Source organism: Apiospora marii (genome assembly GCF_038362585.1).
Source record: "Apiospora marii strain CBS 49790 chromosome Unknown utg000007l_segment0_segment0, whole genome shotgun sequence".
Classification (NCBI taxonomy): Eukaryota; Fungi; Ascomycota; class Sordariomycetes; order Amphisphaeriales; family Apiosporaceae; genus Apiospora; species Apiospora marii.
In genome coordinates, this window is record NW_027117379.1 from 135,595 (window position 1) to 157,504 (window position 21,910).

The following is a 21,910-nucleotide window of genomic DNA, read 5'->3' on the forward strand; positions in this document are numbered from 1 at the left end:
TTGGCGAGCGTCCCGACGTAGACAGCCACACCCGTTGATGATACGACCTGAAGGAGTATGTTGTCGAAACGACTGCTTTGTCACCGACAGCATCTTTGTTTTCCATAGACATTATTCCCTACTGGATCCAATGGTAAAAAGACATAGGGGTCGCGAAACATGGGTTTCTCCCACCCAGTCGTACATACGGTAGCCAGCTTCTCAGCTTACACGCAACGAATAGTTACGAACGCATTTTGAATTATAGTGGATATCGATATATATAAAAGAGGAGGACGCAAGATGGCGAATTACTCGAATAACAACATATCGTTGGATCCCGAGTTCTACGAAGTCAAGCCGACATGGGACCATAAGGGCAACGGCGTCTTCGCCAAGCGGCTCATCCGGGCCGGCACCATCCTCGTGCAGGAGAAGCCCATCATGCAGTACCCCGAGCACCCGGCCGGCTTCTTCCAAGACGACCAGCTCGACCACCTCAAGGGAGAGTTCGACCGGCTGACGGAGCAGCAGAAGCAGGAGATGCTGACCTTCCACGCCCAGGCGCGGGCCGACGAGGACATCGAGCACGTCTACCGGTACTTCCGCGACTTCAACCGGCCGGCGGCCGACGACCCCTTCGCCGCGCAGGTGGAGATCAACGCGGCGGGCGAGGGCAACGACGACGTCGAGATCCCGCTGACCGAGGACGAGGTGGCGGGCTACATGCCCGAGGCCGAGGCGCGGCGGTACGCGCGGGCGGTGCTGGTGCTGTGGTCCAACGAGATCGGGTACCTGGACGCCGCGGGCGAGGAGCAGCGGGGGCTGTACCTGCGGGCGTCGCGGCTGAACCACCGGTGCGCGCCCAACATCCTGACCAACATCGCGACCGACGGCACCATCACGCTGCGGGCGCGGCAGCGCATCCTCCCCGGCGACGAGCTGACCATGTCGTACATCGAGCTCGGCCTGACGCGCGAGGAGCGGCGGCAGCGGCTGCTGGAGGATTTCGGGTTCGAGTGCAAGTGCGACCTGTGCGACGAGGAGGACCTCGGGCCCCGCGCCGGCATGCACGAGTACCACGTCGCCCAGCTGCAGATGAGCGACGTCGGCGAGACGCTGCGCATGTACCGCGATGCCGAGTTCCCGCTCATGCCCCTGTCCGACGCCAACCAGTACCTCTCGCGCTGCCAGAAGCGCTTCCTCCACTACAACAAGCTGTTCTGGAACGACTATTGCTTTTACGAGTGAGTCCCCCTTTCCCTAAAAGACAAGAAAAGAACAATATGGCTAACACCCACAGACTCGCCAACATCGCCGACCTCTGGGCCCGTATCTGGCAGCTGACGCCCGGCAACACGGGCCCCAACCGCAGCCCGCAGGCCATGTTCGTGGCCGACTCGTGGCGCAAGACGCTGAAGCAGGCCGTCGAGCGCTACGGCCCCATCGTCTTCGACGCCAGCGACACGCACCTCGTCGACGCCCGGCGCACCCTGCAGACCAGCAACGGCCAGCCCGCCATCATCACGCCCGCCGTGCCCGCCCCCGCCGACCCGGTCGAACGCGCAAAGTCCCGCACCCCCGAGGGCCGCCAGATGCGCCGCGACCGCACCCGCAGTCCCGAGGTCCAGCAGCAACAGCTGCAGCAGCTGCAGCAGCAGCTACAGGGGGCGGCCGGGCCGAGTGCGTAGATGGATATGTAGATGTGTGGCGTCGAATATATATACCTTAGACTTGAAATGTGTTGAATACCCCTTGGCTTGAATTCTACGATGCTTTGGTATGTAGACTTGCAACGGACAAGTTCCGGCACGAAAGCAGACCATCACTTCAAAGTTGACTCAAATCTGATCATTACCGCCAATACTAATTGAAAGACTGTTACTTGCCTCAAAGTCGTGATATAAAATGTGCCATCGTTAGCAAAAACCTGCGTTGTTGCGGCTGACTAAACAACAATACTGCGGCTCCCCGGACCCTTTGCTCCAGCGGCGGCCTTCAGTGGGCTCGGGTCCCCAAAAGAACGTCAACGACTGCCCAATGGGGAAAGTCAATTGGCGACAGCCAACGCGATCAGCGATGGTCCTCCGGGTCTCCAGCCATTTCGTCATGACTTCCATCGACGGTGCATCGTCGATAGTACTGAGTAGATGTCGATGATTCAATGCAGCGTATTGATTCTTTCCAAATCGAGATTCCTCAATTGATAATGGGCTCGCACATATGGCGTGTTTTCTCCCCTTCACCTCTCTGCACCCAAGATAGAACTTGCCCCTCAGTCACTCCACGTACCGCAACGTCATGATCTCACCCGCCTCTCAACGCAGCGCTGCTGCTGCGCTCCGAAGTAGCAATACTCTTAAAAGCGGTCGAGTGCTTGCCTCATTTTGTCGTACCTATTCTCAAGCAACTTCGAACCCAACTAGACAACACACTTCACCTCTAATCACACAAAACCATCGCATCCAGCCGACTTATACCAAAAGCATCGCACAAATCGTCAGAATGGCCTCCAACAGCGCCAATGCCAACTTCAGCCGCGACTCGCTCTTCGACTTGACCGGCCACGTGGCCCTCATCACGGGTGAGCCTTCCCGCCCTCATTATCTACCTATGTAATCATGACTTACAAGCGTACCACTAGGCGGCGGCACCGGCATCGGCCTCATGGCCACCCAAGCCCTCGTCGCCAACGGCGCCAAGGTCTACATCACGGGCCGCACGCGCGAGAAGCTGGACCGGGTGGTGGAGCAGTACTCCCCGGGCCCGGACCGCATCATCCCCCTCACCTGCGACGTCGGCTCCAAGGAGGATATCTCCAACTTGGCCAAAGAGATCGAAAAGCGCGAGTCGGGCGGCCTCTGCATCCTCATCAACAACGCCGGCATCAGCACGCCCACCGTCTCGCCGGAAAGCAACTCCGCCGAAGAGATGAAGCGCAACCTGTTCGACACGGAGAACGCCACGTTCGAGGACTGGCGCGAGAGCTACAACACCAACGTGGCCTCGCTCTACTTCACCACCGCCGCCTTCCTGCCCCTGCTGCAGAAGAGCAGCGAGAAGCACCCGGGCTGGTCGGGGACCGTCATCAACATCAGCAGCATCAGCGGCCTGATCAAGACGGCGCAGCACCACTTCGCCTACAACGCGTCCAAGGGGGCCGCCGTCCACCTGAACCGCATGCTGGCGGCCGAGGTGGCCGGGCAGGGGCTCAAGATCCGCATCAACTCCATCGCGCCGGGCGTGTTCCCCTCGGAGATGACGGCGGGCGAGTCCGGGGAGGACCAGAAGAGCCACATCCCCAAGGAGAAGTACGCCGACAAGGTCCCCGCCGCCCGCCCGGGCAAGGACGAGGACATGGCGCAGGCGGTGCTGTTCTTCGCCGCCAACCAGTACCTGAACGGGCAGACGGTGGCCGTGGACGGTGGGTACACTTTAGCTGCTGGCCAGTGAGAGCCGCAAGGCATCAACATTTCTGATGTGTTCGGAGAAAGCAAAAGCATTCTACCTAGTATACCAAGTTTAGCGTAGCAGCAACGAATTAATGAACGATTAAAACACACGCAACTCTTCATGCTCAACTATTAGATAACTCTGTGGTATGTCTTGGTACATCTTGAGCCCATTCCTCCTACATTGGGCAAGTTCTCTAGGATCAATGAGTCCGGACGAACAGGTGTGTCTTAGTTTGGCAGGTCTTCCACTAGACTTCGGGGGGCATCGCAACACATCGTGAACGGGGTGAGTGAATGAGTACCTGAACCCCCGACATACAGCCATCAACCCTGAAACACACGGCTCAGATACATTGCTCGCGTGCCTCGACATGCTGTTGAGAACTGCTCACCGTTCTTTAAGCACCTGCGGGCGGTGCCCCGGGGCCAAGGAAAAGCTGTCAGTCAATCTCACGTTACGTTACAGTCAACCGTAAAGTCAAACAAACAGCCCACAGACAAGGCAGGCTGACGATAGGATCTCGGAGGAATCTCCGCGACGTGCGCATGCTGGTGCGGGCGCCGTGTCACAGAACTCTATTGGCCTTTCGCTCATGGAAGCACTGGTTGCATTCATACAACAGTCCAGTCCCAAGTAGGCTCGGTTCCGAAAAGCGTCGGCACCCCGTCATCCATTACGGCGCGCTAGAATCTACCTTCACGGCCACATCAACACCCATGACTGCAACGTAACGACTGCGAGGGAACGTTATTTCGCAAAGAAAAACACACAAGGTTCTCGCGAATTGGGATGGCTGGGCGGATTGGGTTTGACGTCAACGTAATGCTGGGGGGCAGTGGGAGTCAATCCCAAACAAAGCCAATTCCATGATTCTTCGATTTTGGCGCTGTATCCGCCAGCGCTAGATCCCATTTTCATCCATCGTCATCAGAGAACCAAGGCATGTATTCAGCCTCGTTTCGCATAGGTGGTCCCAGGTCAAGACGGCTGGGGAAGGATCAAGGAGCGCTGTGCTCGCCATGGCTGTAAGCACTAAAACGCACTGCGGATTACAGACTGCAAACTGCAAACTGCAAGCCACCAGCCTGCACTGCACGAACGGCTGCTCGCATTCGCCAATCGAGAAAGTGTTCGGTCCCCTTCCGTTACCCCCAGCGAGCAGCCTTCTGCAAGAAAAAGCCAAAACCCGCAAACAGAAATCCATAAACCGAAAAGAGAAAAACGAGATGACGGGGCTAAGACGAACTGTCCTTGGTTCTCCCCCTCGTGCAGGATCGAGAAACACTCTTTCGTGCAGCAAGCCACGTTACTTAGACGAAAGAGTGGATTTCCTGTCCGTTTTCACTTTTTTGACAGTGTTTCGGCCTCTCCGTCGGGAACCAAGAACAGTCGGCGGGAAGAAAAAAGAAAGTGCGGTGTCCAGATAGCTAAAAAATTGAACGGCGACCAACTCGCATCTGAGTCAACCCTCCCGAAAGAGACATGATGATGCACTTACCACATTACCGTAATCGTCAACCTCGCCAAATCGAGAAAACATCGTCATGCAGGCAAAGAAAAAGTACTCGGAATGGGCATGTACAATGCTACCTTCTAAATGGCACAGGGATGCCACTCTCGCTTGCACCCGACGCTATCCTATCGATAACCTTAATCTTTTCCCTCTGTCTCTCTTGTTTCTTCCGTGATGTCATCTTGACCGTATGAGCGAGAGAAACTCTAGGATATTCTGTTAATTGCTTGCAGCGAGCGTCGTGCATGATTACAGACACCCCCTAGCTACCAATCCCAATACCTTCTCTCCCCATTGGCAATGTCGTCGTGGCTCAATGCATAGTAATCAATGGGATGTCGGTATAGCAAACCAAGCCCTCGCCTCGACGACAAAAGACCGCTGACTGGTCGAGAAACGAACCGGGGGCCTGCTGATTTTTGGGATGATCGGCAGCTAAAACCAATCCCCCCCATGCCATGGCGCGAAACGCTAAAGCAAGGGCGGTCGCCTTGGAAAACGAGCGAACAATTGAGATGGCAGAACCGCCGTATTGGGTTTTTGGCATGTGAAATCGCGGGACTACTGTAACTAAAGTAGAGTACTGTAGACGAACGGGGCGGCACGGGTACACCAACTTCTGAGACACGAGACACTAGATGGCAGCGGCAACGGCGAACAATCCACTGGGGTAAGTACTGTAGATCATTCTGGGGATTTTATCGGGATCATGTTTCTTTCAATTTGCTTGCTACATGTAAATTTGACTGCCAGCCAAATATGTCACATATCCATAGTATGTATGTAGTCCACTAACCATGATCCTTCTCAATATTCTATTCCCATGCCAGACAGAGAGGGACCCCCTTTATGAGAAATCTCGCTCTCTGTCGGCGCATATCGTATCCGCTTTCAAACTCGCTGAGAAGACCCCCTGGCAGGGGGGGTCCGAGGGTATCTGACCTCTTCAAAGCCTCATCAAAATCAATAACAACAAGAGGGCTCAGCTCTGTCACCTTCCTCGTAGGCGAGGTAGAGGGAGGGAGAGTGGCCAGCAACGCCAAACAAATGCAATAGTATCCTCGACTCTGTGTAGATAGCCGTAATAACAAAGGAAATAGACAAACTGAGGGGAGACCGCAAGATCCTGCCGGCCGCCCATCGTACGAGGAAAAAACCTGAAATGGGGAGGAGAGTTTGGAGTGGACTAAGGGTATCGCACTCCGGGTATCACAATTGTAGTCGAACCCTGATGCTGCTGTATCGTGTATCCGGGGTTGAGGGAAATAAGAGACAAAAACCAAAGACCAAATGCCGCGCGGGAGATCCGACAAAGTCGAAGAGCCGAGGCGGTGTAAAAGATTCAAGATCGCTAACCGGCCAGCCAATCTGGCGGTGTCGCCGACATGGTGGTGATGATACCAGAACCAATCGCAATGCAATCATATGAGTCCGAGTCGTAAGAAAAAAGATAATAAAGGAACAAATTCGCTGTCGTTAAAGCGTAAGAAATCGTGGGGTGTCCAGTCCCATGCCTGATGGGATCCTCGGTGCCCGCGGGAGAGCAAGCGACCCCCTTACACGTACGAGGCGACGTGGTGCTTCTCGAGCCAGCCGACCTTGTCAAAGGCGGTCCACAGCTTGGAGGCCTTGTTGACGTCGATCTTGCAGGCCTGCTGGGCGTCCGTCTTGCGGAACTCCTTGCCGATGCGGAGGCAGTCGAGGCGCTTCATGAACATGCGGCGCTTGCTCGTCAGGTACGTCGCGCAGTCCAGGCGCAGGTTGGCGGCCAGGGCGAGCTCGTCCGGGTGCAGGAGGTCGCGGTGGGGGTCGGCGCTCAGGTCAATGGGCGCGCCCTTCCAATCCACCTTCATGCTGTTGGACTTGGGCGGCAGCGTGCTCAGGGGCGGGCAGATGTCCGGCAGCGAGAGGAAGTCCTTGTCCTCGCGGTTGGGCGCCACGATCCGCCGCGACGCCGCCTCAGGGGTCGGGCTCTTGGCCCGCGGAGCTGGGACCGCCCGGATAGGAGGCGGGTTGGACCGGATGGGGCGAGGAGGAGTAGCAGTGACAGTGGTTGTTGCCGCCTGGTGGTGCTGTTGATGCTGGGGTGCCTTGGCGGGCTTGGGGGCAGCCGGCTTGACGACGCGCTGGATGTGTTGCCGGATGGGCTGGGGCTTGGCCGCCAGGATGGGGTGCAAGCGGAACTGGTTGTGCCTGGCCCCGGCTCTTCTGTCCTCGAGCAGCTGTGCACGCTCTCGCTGCAGCCAGCCCCGGGGGTTCTCCATGAACTTCTTCATCACCTGCGACTTGAAGAACAGCGCCAGCTCGTAGTCCTCGCGCTGGGGCGGCGACGCCTGGCGGAAGAGGGCGTGGGAGCGCGCATGCACATGCTCGTCGACGATGCGTTGGGCGGCCACCGAGTCGTCGGGGAGCAAAGAGAGGGCGCTGCGGCGGCGAGTTGATCAGATCATGGGTCGGGTACAGGATGGGGTCTTTGCAGGGTGTGGTCGTCGTCTTGGGCGACACCGAAGGGCTGAAGGCGTTGTCATGCATGCGAGTCTCGGGGGAGATGGGCGGCGAGATGGGCGCATTGGGCCCGGGGACTTTGCGCACGTCGGAGGTGACATGGTTGGTAGACTTGGCCATGGTGGACTGGGCGAAGCTCTCATAGGGAGGCAGCTCGGGCGGCGACATGAGGTTGCTGATGTCGAAGGGCTTCTTGGGCTCCTTGTTCTGCGACGTAGGCGTGGTGGTAGCCATGGCCGACATGGGGTGTGACTTGTTGTTGTTGTTGTTGTAGTTGTATTGGTTGTAGTTGTTATTGGATGTGGATGCAAATGGCGAAGAAGAAGGGAATTGCGAAGAAGCAGAAGCCATTGAGTTCAGGTTATAACCATCGAACGTGGTGGAAGGGCGTCTTGTTGTAGTCGAGGGCGACGGTTTGTCAGCCATCTAATACCTTGCTGCTCTGCTACCCGGAACCTCCTAATAGCGGTAGTGGTAGATGGATGGGGTGAGGAACGACGAGAAAGTGGATGATGGACCCCTTTGACGGTCAAGTACCTTGTGGATGGGGGTACTTGGGTGTGGAGAAGGGACAATCGGAAAGGGTGAGACAGGCAAAGTACAGAGGCCGTGCTGCGCTGCTGTAACCTTGGGAAGTATAAGTGGTTTTGCGGGTGGAGGAGGGGGGTGCGAGTATATGTAGTGGTAGGTCTGCAGGTCTGCTTAAGTGCAGGCAGGTAATGATTGCAGTGAGTGAGTGACTCTTGGAAAGGTGGCGAACTGCCAGGCAGACGCCGCGGATTGAGTCAATTGACAAATCGGTCAATTGAGTCACACAGCGATTGATGCTCAATTGAAAAAGAAGGCGGAATCCTCGGCCTTTTTTTTGGGCGTTCGTCGTCTTCTTCTATTTGGTTCCGCAGCCAGAAAGCGAAGAGTGGCGGTGTTGGGCCAATTGCTCAGGTAAATTCGAAATAATGGCCTGGCGGCTTTGCTTTCCAATTCCGATTCCAACTCAGTTCCAATTCGAACGGGGGCGCGGCGGATGACAGGCGACAACTTATACGCTCTGCCAGTGTGTTGTTATGTTTCTTCTGTCGGGGGGTGTGGATTGGGGAAACTTCCAAATGCGACCGCAACGGGCAACGGGCAAACCAGTGTTAGGCGAGAGTTGGTAGAGCGAACAGAGCCCCCCAGGAATGCTGGAATGCTGCTGGAAGAAAGATGAAAGCAGCAAACAATTGTGTCGATGCGCAGGTTGGAAATCCACCAGAGCCTTAAAGTATTAGGGAATGGTTGGTGGCCAGTTAGTTGCCAGAAGAAGATGCCAATTCGATGCTGAGGATATGCGGTTGTGTCTGTCCTGTCTCGCTGGATTGTTTGTCTAATTGAAATCCGCCCCGGGCTGTGCTGTGACCGAACCAACTGGCGTCGCTCGCTCTGGTCTGCTGCTTCGGGCGAACAGCTGAGCAAAAGAAAGCGCAGAGATCAAAAGTAAGGTACGAGTATGTCGCCAAGGCATACAGCACACACACACGACGATATACTGGAGTATGCATGTACTTATGTTCAGGCCTTTGGGTAGGAAGAGTAGCTGGGCTGGGGGGCTTCAGCTTAATGGAATTGCTTTTGATTATTATGCCCAATGCGTCAATGCCGATTGTTGTCGTTGGCCCAGGTTGCAGGTGTCGGATGGTGTGTCTGGCGCTGGCGCTGGCGCTGGCGCTGGTGTTGGTGCTGGTGCCAGTAAGATGCTCTCCAGTAAGTATCTGGGGCGCGCGCTGTAGGAGGCACTGGGGGATGGGGGATTAGGCGGTAGGGCCTTGATCGATAACGCCAGCAGCGCTTAGTGCGGGGTGGGATTGGGCTTTTGGGGTATGTGCGTGTAAGACGACGTGTAAGTGGTTTGCCGATCGATCGCTCAATTGGGCAACCCGGCGCAGAGTAAATAGCAACAAGGAGAATGGATGACTTGGATGCTATCTATTAAAAGTATAGCAGGAGGTTGGTTATGGAGGAGGAAGCCACACGAGAAATAGGCTGTCCAGGTCAAGTCAAGTCAAATGACGAAGCAATTGACCGTAGAAATCAAGGTCTGCGTCGGTATCACTTGTCCCAGGTCAGCAGGCGCCGTCTTCTTGATTGGGCGATCGCGGCAGCTGAGCAGACGAGAGCCTACTAAGGTACGGGAGGTGGAGAGGCGGGAGAGGTAGAAGTCGAAAAGAGAGGAGAAAACGGAACAGCAGGGTGGATATCAGAGGAAGGCGTCCCGTTCTAATAAACCGTAGGCAGACTGACCGAGGACAGACAGGCAGGCAAATAGATAGATCTCTGAAGAGAGGAAGGGAAAAGAGAAGGGAAGAAGGGGGGAACCAATGAGGAGGAGGAGGCGGTCATCTGGGGGAGAGAGCAAGAGACGAGGCAGCCCGAAGCAATCAGGAAAGCTGAAGGTGGTCAAGAACTATCAAGACCGAGCATTGCCCCATACTTGGGCAGGTACACACTATCACACTCAACTTGTCGGAATCATGGACGACGTATTGATGGAGTTGTGTGTGTGCATGCTGTGGTAGTGGTGTGTGTCGTCGAGGAGTCACCCTCACCCTCCCACAATCCCCTCTAACACCAGCAAACTATCAAAGTACCGTACCCGCCTATCTCACTCAGATAGTCGTAGTAGGCAGGCAGACGGAACAGACATGACCCCTCCAGTATCTACTGAGATTACCCACCAGAGGCAGGTTAGGTAGGGCAAGAAAGACGAGGTAGTCCGTGTTAGTCAGTCATCCAGACAGTCCAGTCAAGTCAGTCAGTCAGTCACACCCAGATCATAAGGCAGGGCAGACGCGGCCGAGTGTGTAGGTGGGCGCAGGGATCTGCTCTTGAGCCCATGAGGGGGCCTTGGCAGCCCTCTCTGGCTTAATTGGGATGCTGGGAGGGAGAGTAGAGTGGGATAAAGTCATGCTGTGCTGCCACAGGCAAACTGTAAAAAAAAAAAAAAAAAAAAAAAAAATGCAGATGCAATAAAGTATCGCGAGGTACTTTGGGTGCAGCGATACTTTGTTGCGTCCTCGTGGCGCCCGCTACACTTGGCTCTCAGCCAACCACGGAGGCCAATCCGAAGCGCCCATCAGCAAGTTGGCTGCGTGCACGCCCCTCCCTCCTGCCTCCTTCTCACTCACTCTAATATCTCTCTCGTTTCATGCACCAGCTTTGCGGGTTATCGCCGACTGGAATGCGATAGTGACAGAGTGAGACGGAGCCGGAGCGACACAAGTGCGTGCGTGCGTGCACTGCCATTGAACAAAGGAGGGGAAGGGCAGCGTTCTGGGCAGCGAACAAACCGCATTCCATGCTCTTCTGTTTTGTTATGTTTCGCCGCTTGCAGTGCAGTCAGCAGAGCAGGCAGTAGGTAGGCAGGGCTGGCTTGTGACGACAACGAACCAATGCCGTGCTGGAATTGGACTGGGCTGTTGGTGGTCCAGACTTGGGGATGGAGGATGATCAATCACCGTCCCCAATGCCTCACACGAGAAGATAACAACAACAACAATAACAAGCCGACGCGGGTAGATATCCTGGGTGTCGTGATCATTGGATCAATTGGCAAAGAGCACCAAATCCGGAATTGGGCCAAACGAGAGAGAGGCTTGGAGGGGGGGTCTGTCTCAGAAACCGTAGGCGTGTGATGCGCACCTTTCCCTCACAAACACGCACACACTTTGTGCTGCCTACACCTGCACACCCCGCCTTGCCGTAGACTTCCTCGCGTGGATCATCTGTGGGTTACGATGTGAAAGTGGGTTGGTAGCGTGTGTGTATGTTAGCATGGGAAAACATACCAAGTACATCCATCCATACATCCATCCATACATCCATCCATACATCCATACACACCTGCAATTGTGTGCATCTTTCAACATCAATCCATTGAAGTCCAGCACTGAGGAATTGACGCCCAATACTCTGTCACACCTGGTCTGGTCTTGCCTGTAGCTGTAGGCCGGCCTGAAGCATGGCATGGCACCAATCAAGACGGCGAATTGGCCCAATCTGCCTGTGCTTGGTGTGTTTAGAGTAGCCAGTAGTCACACACTTACTTTCACTTTCCCACTCCGGACCTTGTCTCGTGAAAAAACTGACAATGATGAATGCACGTTCGAGAACCACAGGCGGGTGCGGTTTGCCCGGGGCTGGGTGAACACGTTCAGGGACCTATGACTTGCATATTCACAGAACAGAATCAGAACCGCTCCTGCCAGGCAAAGACATTCAGATGACTGGAGGCAGCAGCAAGTTGGCAATGTGACAAGTCAGCAGGCAGACACTTTGGTCAATTGTAGCCTGGATAGAAAGGTACAGCTTGAAATGTACTCATTCACACATACGATTCGATTACACAATTGATCAATTTCAAGAATGAGAGGTGGCAGGCCGGCCTAAACCTGCCGATTGAGTTTGAGGCTATCTAAGGACTCTCGGACGTTACCGCCGTATCGCCGTTAACAACGACGACCACGGCCGATACCCAGGGGAGAAAACGTTCCATAAGCCCATGGTAAGTAAGCAACAACACCCAAGCCACCCCAAAAAGGGGGCGAAATGCAACAGAAGCTTGGCTTTGTTCTACGACTGGATCAACGTAGATGGGATTGGGCGGGGGGCCCAGCCAAATAAGAAAAAAAACACTGGGGGAGCTGCAATTGTGCAGCTGTCGTGTCAATTGCTTTCTGGTGCTGCGTCATGCGGCTGTCATCTCAATGATAGGACTGTACCCGAGGCAATTGGGACCTCAATCATATAGGACTCCTGCGTGCGCCCAATTGCTGAGGGACAACAGATACCTAGGACCGCGAAATATGATACAGGACAGAAATTTGACAACGCATGGGCGAAACGAACATGTTGTTGGGCTGTGCGCTCCAACTCACTGGTCGAGGCGTCCATATCCAGTGTTTTCTCGTTGCATCTACGTAACCTATGCTGGCACGTATTGCACATCAACATTGAAGCCCTGTTTCCAATCCCATCATCTCCCATACATACGGTGCCGCGTCGGGCTCCGCGACGACTGATCTACGGTTGTTGATCTACAGTTTGTGGCCAGGGCATCGGATTCCGAGGATATCGCACCATTGGGTCGGTGCCTGTTTTGCTAGAAATACCCTAAGGCGCGTGAGAGAAGTCAATTGGCCAAGTACAACGCGTGTTTTCCTTGCTTGTAAGCGAGCACTCAACGAATTGACTCGATACAGTACATTAGCTCGTCGTCGGGACAGCTAGGAAGCCTACCCAACCTAACGCAATGTACTTGGTCCCAAGTGGTACACAGAACACGAAGACGTTGGGGATATGAGAGTCAGTCATTCAGGTACGAGAATCAGAGAGAGGGTCCTCAATGCACCGCCAGTCTCTGTGCAGTGGGTTTCCTCATCAATGGCAAGACAAGAAAGAAAAAGGCCGAGAAGCCAGAGCAGAAAAAGCCGATTGAGAATGGGATGATATGATCATGAGGAGATTTCCATCCCACGATCGCGAAGCAGAGGCGAATTGAACCGACCCGACTCGGCAGAATAGAGTGCCAATTGGCCAATCAGCAGGGGCAATTGGCCGAAAGGGAGGCTTGGGGAGAGTGGCCTCACTTCTGTGACTTGGTGACCTAACTACCAACTCAATTGCCTCGCGCGAGTCTGGCCGGACATAGACGGAGAGGCAAGAGAGGTAGCTTTTGCTGCGTTTCGCATCTCCTGAACGAGATCCGCTCATCGGGTCAGTTCCCAGATTGCTGCCGCTGTTGGGCCGAAGGGGGTTCAGTTCAGTTTTCAGGGTCCTGCAGCCGGGGCTAGTCGGGATCGAAAGGAAGCCCAGAAGCGCCAGTGAGTCATACGATGCCCCCAGGTGGTGCCAGATTCGACGTGGAAGTTGAGGATAGAGGCAGGCAAAGCCAGATGGAAGGCGGACGAAGAAACAGCGACAACAGTATCGCCGAAGTCTAGCTTGGCTGGCCATTGGGTAATGGGGGAATCTGGGACAGGGCTTCTGGCCAGGGACAAGAGGACGGGAACGGGCAAAGAAGCGCATGGCAAGACGCAGGCCTATCCCCGTTGCGCGGCCGTTGATTCGACCGCTACCTGCGCGATCTGCCCCAGGAGCAGATTTGCCCTGAAGCGGCTTAGGGGCAGCCCAATTTGATCTCCAGAAGTCCTCCCCGTCGGCCGATTTGTACTGTACAAAGGCCGGGAACCACAAATACTTCCCAGGTAGCCTGGGATCCGGGCGTCATCTGTATCAATCACAAGCCAACGGCAGTGGGTGCAGGGAGGGAGGGTGTGGCATTATCGGGGATGGATGGATGGATTGGATGGCTCACAGGACGTAGTTGGTATTATTCTTAGCCTCTTCTTTTGCTTGTTTTCGCTACCACTGCCGCACTGCGACGCTACCATGCTCCATACACCAGAATAGAAATCAACAACATGTTTGCATGCCTTGGCTGGTGATGGACGGAATTGGAGAAGGCGACAGCAGACAGGATGGCGCGCTTGTTCGTTCGTCGCATCTTGCCGTTTCAATTGATTTCGGTGCCGGCTTGGGGCGGGTAGCTATCGCAATCAATGGGGTTGAATGGGCATTGATGGGTAACATTGTCGCTGATGATCGGCCAGCTCCAAGTGCCGTCAAAAGATGCCTGCACGTTTCAGACCTTCCGCCAACCCACCTTCCAGCTAACACCTAGTTTATCGATAATGCTATATATATACATGGTGCCCAGTATAGGGCGTGCAGACGCGGGTATAGGCCCAGACAGAGCATGGAAAGTAGGTACAATGCAATGCATACCCAACTCTTGTGTCACCAATGGATTCCGAAAAGGTGATCATGCAAAGAAAGAGATGAGTCAATTCAATCTATCTGAGGAGGGCGACCTGTCGGGATTGGGACTCTCTGCGGGAGCCCAATTGCCGGGCGGCGTCATCAATTGCCTGTACCATTTGTGCTACCCAGTCCCTATGATTGTATGTAGACCATAACCATGATCCCTCCATTGATGCTAGTATTCGCCCGGGCCTTTGGACAGGAAATCCCGGCATCGCAATTGACCCGACCCTCTCTCCTCCATTGCTCCTCTTTTGCTGGTGTCAATCTGTATTCTGACCGTGCTTCTTACCGCCAATTCCCTCACTACCCTCGAACCGGCAGGCAGGCAGGAGTTGCCCGGCGACTTCTGGGGATGGGGATCGGATCCCCACCGCCATGGCTCAAGCCTCCTCTTCTCCCACCCGGGGAACAGGGAACGCCACCATCCGTTCTGGCAAATCCAATCCCACCCCCTAGAGACTGCATTGATCGTAGAGCAGTCACCATGGTATTACGGTAGAAGAGTAGGCAGTGATATGCGTTAATAAAGTTGACTTTGGTCGTCCTGCCACTGTCGTGGGAGTCGCCCCGGGGCCCCGAGCCAGAGCCAGCGCCAGAGAGCCAGAGCCAGAGTCGCGGCCTGCCTGGGAATTTCTCTGATCTACGTAGGCAGCATCTTGGGCTTGTGGCGTCGTCGTCATCCGTCGCCATCTTCGCCTATCTGTCGCCATTGATTGCGGCTGGCCATTGGATTTGTGCCTAGTTGGACTATCCACAGACCGACCTGGGTTGCGCTTACGTCTTTTCTGTCCGGGAAAACAGACAGGTAGGGTATCCGCCGCGCAAGCCACTTGGATTGACTTCAAGCCCCCCTGCTGACCGCTGACCCGATGATGCGATGTTGCTCCGGGGAGTGGCAGGTAGGTCTCAAAGCACTACTGTGAGCAGTGCTGGAATGGGCAGCTCGTGCGTTGCGTGGGAACCGTAGAAATGGGTGTTGCATATCCCCTCCTTCGTTTCCCGTCAGTTGGCAGAGTCGACGAAGATGGCGAACGTCGTCGTTGAGGCTTGGCCCGACGCCACCCCGCCTCCAATGTCGCCATAGCACCTAAAGGCAGGTAGTGAGAGCAGTGTCGCTAACAACCGGTACCGTGGCCTGTCTTCTACATTGGCTCTCGCTCGCGTCTCTGTTAGAGTAGTTCTGGTTAGAGGGATGCAGCTGGGTGTCCCGCATGACTTGGAGCCTCCTCGAACTGGTGGGTGAAGCGACCCCACCCCCAATGGCGCTGGCTGCGAAGCCGTTGCGACTCTGCAACCACCAGGTCCGGTCATTTACTACTAAATACTATACGAGTGCTCACACTCGACGGAAGCCAAAGGGGGTTTCGACTGTGATCAACTGACGGAGACGGCGGCTATGCTATTTTGTCTTATCATTGCTCCTTGTGCTTGTCTCGCTCCAACACCCACTACCACACGTTTCGTGATCACGCTCCGGGAGAGGCGCTGTCACTTGACCACCATGGATTCACGGTCCAAGACAAGATGACGGATGGGCAGTCTGCCGCCCAGAGACATTCTCTCCAACGGTGTGGTGTGTGTAGTAATCCACTTTCACATGTCCTACTGTACCTACACCCTCTCTCTCTCTCAATCATGGGCCTCACACTTTCCTGTCTCTGCTGCTGCTGGACCACATATAGCTGCCCGCTGAGAGCCTACCTGCCAACTTACTTGCCCAAGCAGGTGAAACGCGAAAAGGGCGATGGCCAAGAGGTGAAAGAGAGAGGGGGGATGCATTCAATCGCAATCATGACGATGGAATGAAATGTGATATCGTTATCACCCCTCATTTTTTAAGAGATGTCGCTCTCCATCTTCTCCTTACCCCGACCGGAGGACCCCGCCATCCCACTGTCGTTGGGATTTACCCAGCAAAGCGCGCCCAAAAGAGGGGCCCTGCAATCGTCGCTGCAATCCGGGGCCTTAGGTTGGGCACCGCCGGCGGTTATTGTCGCCGTTGAAGAGCTAGAGGATGTTCACCGTTCGCAACCCTCTGCATTCTTCAAGCATCAAGTCCTCTCCCCATGTCGACGTTGTAGATCCATATTATTAATCCAGTGTCGCGTTAGTCGGATTCCATTGGTGCTGTTAGGTGAGGGGCTAGCCGTCGAGTGGGTTTCGTTCGCCCTGGGGAGCCAAAGAGTGCACCCCAACCTCTAAACATCGTATATCCTCATTTATCCGCTCCCTCTCACCTTGGAACTGTCTGGTTATCCGAACTGAGATATGCACACACACAACCGCGCTTCGCCTCCTCACCGTCATTTTACTTGTACATACGAGCCTCACTTCCCCTGCCGGTTCTTTCAGGGGCCTTCACCAGCTAGCCCTGAACTATTGAATGAATAGATTGATTCACGTGCATACCGGTTCCTGTGGGTCGGCCGATCTGGGGCGAAGAAGCAATTTGGGGAGAACAGCTGCTTCTCTGGATAAAATAATATACAGGGACCGCCTTTCTGTGCACATGAGACTCATCCTACTTCCTTATCTACTACCCACGATTACATGTAAGCGCCAACGGCCACGCTGCTGCTGCTCTCCTCACCCACGGTGCTTACGATCCGGGGTAAATGGTCGTGTTACTGCATTCGCCCATGTGCATGATCTGACGGGACAATGTTTTGACTAAGCCTGGGCAGCCGATTACATAGATTGCACCCTTTCTTTATGTAGGTAGTGTTGTAGTTGAGGAGTCTGTGAGTACATTTATGTAGACGAGATCGTGCGGTAGCGAGATTCTGCTGCAGCCGAACGGGGTTGTTCTGGGTCATTCCTTTTTTTCTTTCTGACGACGATCGTCCGGGCCCCGATTCGCAATCTACTACTGCTTCTACGGCACAGCCAAGGTACTCCACGCCTAATTGCCGTGGACATGTAGCCTGGGCAGGATGTAACCCGAACCAAGTCGGTTTCTGTTGGTTGGTTCCCGGAGGAGAGGTTGGTCAGCAAGCAGCAAGCAGCGCACATGGATCTGATGCGACCCCGACCCCATTCCCATGCTATGCCATCCCATTCCGACAGCTGCTACTGCTGCGACTCCCACTCCGTGCTCGCATCCGCCCCCCGGTCTTCCGTTGCAGTTTGCTCGTTGCAGCCTCGCGCGCATTTTGCATTCTGCAAATGGAGGAGGGGACCGCCTACCGTACAAGCAACGAGATATCATGATCCAAAGACAGCCGAGATGACCGATCTCCTCTCCTTGTGCCACCACGGTGCTGCCCGCTGCACCGAGTCCTCGACGCTGCTTGGCTCGTCATGGGACCATGTGGCCATTTCGTCCCTGCCATCCGGGGGAGTGGCTTATCAATCGCCCAACCGACGAATCACCCCCTCCTGATTTCCCCCCATGCCATCATGCCCGCGGCCTGGGATTCTGACATCCGACAGAAAACGACATTGCAGCCTCTTAAGCCGAGAGGAAGGATTCGCGAGCGCGGGGGTTCTCTCTGTGTCTCTCTCGCCCGCGCTCCCTAAGATCTGTTAACAAACCTGCCCTGCCCTGCCTTGCCTACCCGCGTATTCCTCTCCCGGCCGCGGCGAATGGGAGCAGCCCGTAACTTTTATGGGCGCGGCCTGTCTGTCACTGCATGCCGCCAAATTGGCACATTGCGGGCCTCGAACCCCCGACTCTTGTTTTTTTTCTCCCCATGTCTGTCTGATTCACGTAAAAATACCGGACTAGCCATGTAAGTAAGACGGGATGTGTGAGCCTCAAGGGACCAGTAGTCTATGGAAGAAGCAATCCAGATCCAGCCAGTTTTAAAGTTTTTGGCCAAAATGACCCCCCGAGCCTTGCCTTGCCTGCCCCCATCCGTCCATCAAATTACATAAAGGCCGTGGGCGCGGCGCATCTTGTCTGGGTAAAATTGTAGTTTGCTTAACCCTTTGGTGTATCCTATTTCTGTTTGGACTTTCTCAGTGTTTGGTGCTATTTTTCCCAATTATAGCCTCATCGCCAACGTCGTTGGTTCTCCGTTGAAGCCCAGTACCTACCGTTGGCCGCCGAGCCGAGGTCTTCTCTTCTATAGGTTCCCCTTCCGTCGGGCTCCCAGGCGAACGGAAACCCGTCCCCCAACACCACCAGCTGCAGCAGGACGGATTGGGGGCAAGAGCCGCAGGAGACAGGCGGCGGCACATCACTCCCGGTCATCTGCCAAAATATATTGGGACTTGACACCCGTTGTCCCTAATCAAAAGCGGACTTACACACATGCTTCTTGCCATTGCCGCCGCTACTGCTACTGCATGCCCGTGAACCATCCATCCATACCCGCCCGTCTAATCACTTCTCGCACGTACCTACGTCTACACCGACGGCTAGGCGCAGCAAGGCCGATCTGCAACTACGCATATCTACATAGAGATACGGCGACATACATACATCCATCCACATACGTACGCACGCACGCAGCATGGCCGCCTACATGTGGGACACCAAGGTCTACCCGGCCGAGATGTTCGTCGAGTCGTGCGGCGCCATCCTCTTCGACCTATCAGCATCCGCATCCACACCGGCGTCGGCGTCGTCCGACTCGGACTCGGCGGACCCCGCCGCCGCCACTTCCGGAAAGAAGAAGGTGTGCCTCCTGCACTACATGGCCCAAGACCAGTGGCTCCTCCCCAAGGGCCGGCGCAACTGCCGCGAGACCCGCCAGGCCGCCGCCGTGCGCGAGGTGCGCGAGGAGTCCGGCTACGCCTGCCGGCTGCGGCCCGTGACGATGCCGACGCGGGCCCCCTCGGTGCTCGAGGCGGCCGATGTCGAGGATTTCGCGCGGACGTACCGGGACCTCACCGAGCCCTTCATGCTCGAGGTGCGGGACCTGGGGAAAAACGAGGGCGAAGGGGTCAAGCTGGTCTGGTGGTTCGTCGCCGAGGTCCTGCGGCCGGGGGATGGTGGGGAGGACGGTGGTGGTGACGAGAATGGGGTGGATTACGAGCCGGGGGTGCCCGAGGTCCACTTCGCGCCGGCGTTTTTCGACTGCGAGGCCGCGCTCAAGAAGTTGACGTTTCAGAAGGACCGCGAGGTGCTGAGGCGGGCGATGGATCTCGTCGAGAGCTCCAAGTGGGACTGGAGCGACTGATGATCAATAGAGGATTAGGTGGTTGACGACAAGGATACGTCGACCTGGTATGGGAAAGATTGAACGGCATTTTGGGAAAGGAGTCGTCCATCATGCGACTGGGAAATGATTTATACGGAGTGAAGGGCCCAGGCTCGAATCGGGGTTGGCGTTTTGTTACGGACTAACTTGTATCTCGCGAGGGGGATATCGCTTGAGCTGCGCACTACTTGAGGTCTGTCCTTTCCTATGGGGTACCATACATACTCATCACAAATATACATATCAATAATGTAGGTCTGAATCGGACTACCTGCTCTTGTGCTCCAGTCGGCCGCCAGAAACCCTCGTTGCCGGGACTGTTACCATGGTGCTGGGTCTCGCTCGGTCAATCACGCGCTGTCTGCACATGGTCAGCAGCACCTTTGGCGATCTACGCGGGGTTCTCTGTCCATGGCAAATTACTGGCTCACAACACCAATCTCCCGCTCTCACGTATTTGCCCCAAAAGCAAACAAGTGTAGGTTTAGGCGTGCTTTTCGAGCACGATAGTCCGGCCAAACTAGCGCAAAGATGGGACACTTACTTATTGAAGAAAGATGGTCTTGAGACCACCCTACTGTGTGTCTTCCGTAAGCGCGGGGGACTAACTACATAGTACACCAATTTTTCCGCCCGCTCCCCAGAATTGAAAGAACCCCGTCGGCTTCTGTCCCCGATGCGCGCGGAACAAATTGCTCCTTTGGCCAACTCCGCACCACACACGCCGCTCGCTCGACGCCACTGTAAGCGTCGCGGAACTTTCTTGACCGACGGTGTGGCAGCACGATTGACGGAAAAGGGCGGCGGTGTGAGACATTCTCATTGTTTCTGCGAGCGAGCCACGTGGTCCAGGGTGATACAGCCAGCCAGTGGCTTGGCCTGGCAGGTTTTCGACACCCTCTCGTGCGGCTGAACCTAGGCACAGGCTAGACCTGGCCAAAATACCAGGAGAGTAAGCGCGATACGTCATCGTCACGAATCCGCCAGGTTCTGGGGTGGTGCGTGAGATCTGATCTGATCTGCCCCCCTCTCCCCCAGACGGGATTGGCCAAGAGAGACGGAAGATGCATTACATCCGACTCCTCCGACCCGTGTCGGTCGAAACCACGAACCGGCGGGAGGACGTCCTCTCGGTGCTGCTGACCATCACCACCGACCTCGGGGACTCCTTCTTCAGCCCCGACGAGCCCCTGGCGCTCGGCCTGACTCTGGAGAGCGGTGGTCTTCCCGGGGGCCGTGGCGTCGTCCTGGCCTGCCCGGCCGACAACAAGAGCCCCCTGCAATGGCGCGCGGGCATGCGCGTGCTCAAGGCCCAGCTTCGCCTGCGGGAGCCGCTGCCCCAGGACAAGACGACGGTGGGCATCTTCGCCCGCAGCCATCAGTCCAAGACGCCTTCGACCCGGCCCTACTGGAGGCACGGGTATGACGACCCGCAGACGGAGCTCATCGTTCCCGTCAGCGTCGACATGGTCAACCGCAAGTGCGCACCCGTATCGCTGCGTAAGCTGCCCTTGCCCAGAGGAGACGCGACGTCGAAAAGTAGCGACGACCTGGCGCTCGGCGAGGACATCGGCGAGAGCATCGCGCGCCACATCTGGGACGCCGGCCTCGTGACCGCCTCGTACCTGAGCGACTCGTGCCGCTCCGCCGAGATCATGGCCAACATCCTGCCCGCCCGCCGCGACCGGCTCAACATCCTCGAGTTGGGCTGCGGCGTCGGCATCCTGGGCACCACCATCGCAGCCATCATCCGGGACGTCGCCGCGTCGCAGGGGACTTCGTTGGTTGAGGCCCACGTCCTGCTGACCGACGTCGACGAGGCCGAGGAACGCGCCTGCGCCAACATCGAGCGGGCTGAAGAGGTCCTCGAGAGGCGGCATTCCAACGGTGGCGGAGAAGACGAAGACGAAGAGAAGCCCCGCGCGGTCCGGCTGCAGTACGAGAACCTGGACTGGGACGACGGGCGGCAGGGCAAGTTCGGTCCCCTGTCCGCGGCGCGGGCGTGGGACTTTGTGGTGCTGAGCGATTGCACCTACAACGTCGACTCCTTGCCCGCGCTCATCGGGACGCTCAGCGCGCTGCATAGCCATAGCTCTGTTGCCCGCGCCGGTCAAGAAGACGATAGCTGCGGCGCGCTAGAGACGCGCGTCATCCTCGCGACGAAACCGCGGCACGCTTCCGAGGAGGCGCTGTTCGGGTTGCTGGAAGAGCAAGGGTGGTCGCATCGGGTCGTCAAGACGATCCCGTTGCCCAGGGTCAATGCGGAGGGCGAGGTCGTCGAGATCTATATGCTCGAGAAAGGCAAGAAGTGAATGATCCCAATTCGGCAGCGGACCAATCAAGTTACGCCGGATATGGTTCCGACGTGGCCTGAGTGTGCTCCCACTAATGATGCTCAACCACAGGGTGATCTTGGGGCATCACCAGCGTCACTCAGGCGGTCGGCATGGTT

At 56.1% G+C, this 21,910-nt stretch overlaps 5 protein-coding genes across 5 annotated transcripts; 4 read left to right on the forward strand and 1 right to left on the reverse strand.

Annotated features, from left to right (window-relative positions):
- Nucleotides 1-282: 282 nt before the first annotated feature.
- PG985_010456 (uncharacterized protein) lies at nt 283-1,670 on the forward strand (the record flags this gene model as incomplete). The annotated part of the gene is made up of 2 exons (XM_066830224.1): nt 283-1,226; nt 1,283-1,670. 2 exons carry the CDS (start codon nt 283-285, stop codon nt 1,668-1,670), a joined length of 1,332 nt encoding a protein of 443 aa, XP_066680906.1.
- Nucleotides 1,671-2,484: 814 nt separating this feature from the next.
- PG985_010457 (gluconate 5-dehydrogenase) lies at nt 2,485-3,432 on the forward strand (the record flags this gene model as incomplete). Its single annotated transcript, XM_066830225.1, has 2 exons — nt 2,485-2,563; nt 2,624-3,432. 2 exons carry the CDS (start codon nt 2,485-2,487, stop codon nt 3,430-3,432), a joined length of 888 nt encoding a protein of 295 aa, XP_066680907.1.
- Nucleotides 3,433-6,504: 3,072 nt separating this feature from the next.
- Nucleotides 6,505-7,804, reverse strand: PG985_010458 (SWIRM domain-containing protein FUN19; the record flags this gene model as incomplete). Its single annotated transcript, XM_066830226.1, has 2 exons — nt 6,505-7,372; nt 7,410-7,804. 2 exons carry the CDS (start codon nt 7,802-7,804, stop codon nt 6,505-6,507), a joined length of 1,263 nt encoding a protein of 420 aa, XP_066680908.1.
- A 10,964-nt stretch (nt 7,805-18,768) lies between these two features.
- Nucleotides 18,769-19,437, forward strand: PG985_010459 (uncharacterized protein; the record flags this gene model as incomplete). The annotated part of the gene is made up of 1 exon (XM_066830227.1): nt 18,769-19,437. The coding sequence occupies one exon, from the start codon at nt 18,769-18,771 to the stop codon at nt 19,435-19,437; it is 669 nt and encodes a 222-aa protein (XP_066680909.1).
- A 1,085-nt stretch (nt 19,438-20,522) lies between these two features.
- On the forward strand, nt 20,523-21,770 carry PG985_010460 (uncharacterized protein; the record flags this gene model as incomplete). Its single annotated transcript, XM_066830228.1, has 1 exon — nt 20,523-21,770. The coding sequence occupies one exon, from the start codon at nt 20,523-20,525 to the stop codon at nt 21,768-21,770; it is 1,248 nt and encodes a 415-aa protein (XP_066680910.1).
- Nucleotides 21,771-21,910: the final 140 nt, after the last annotated feature.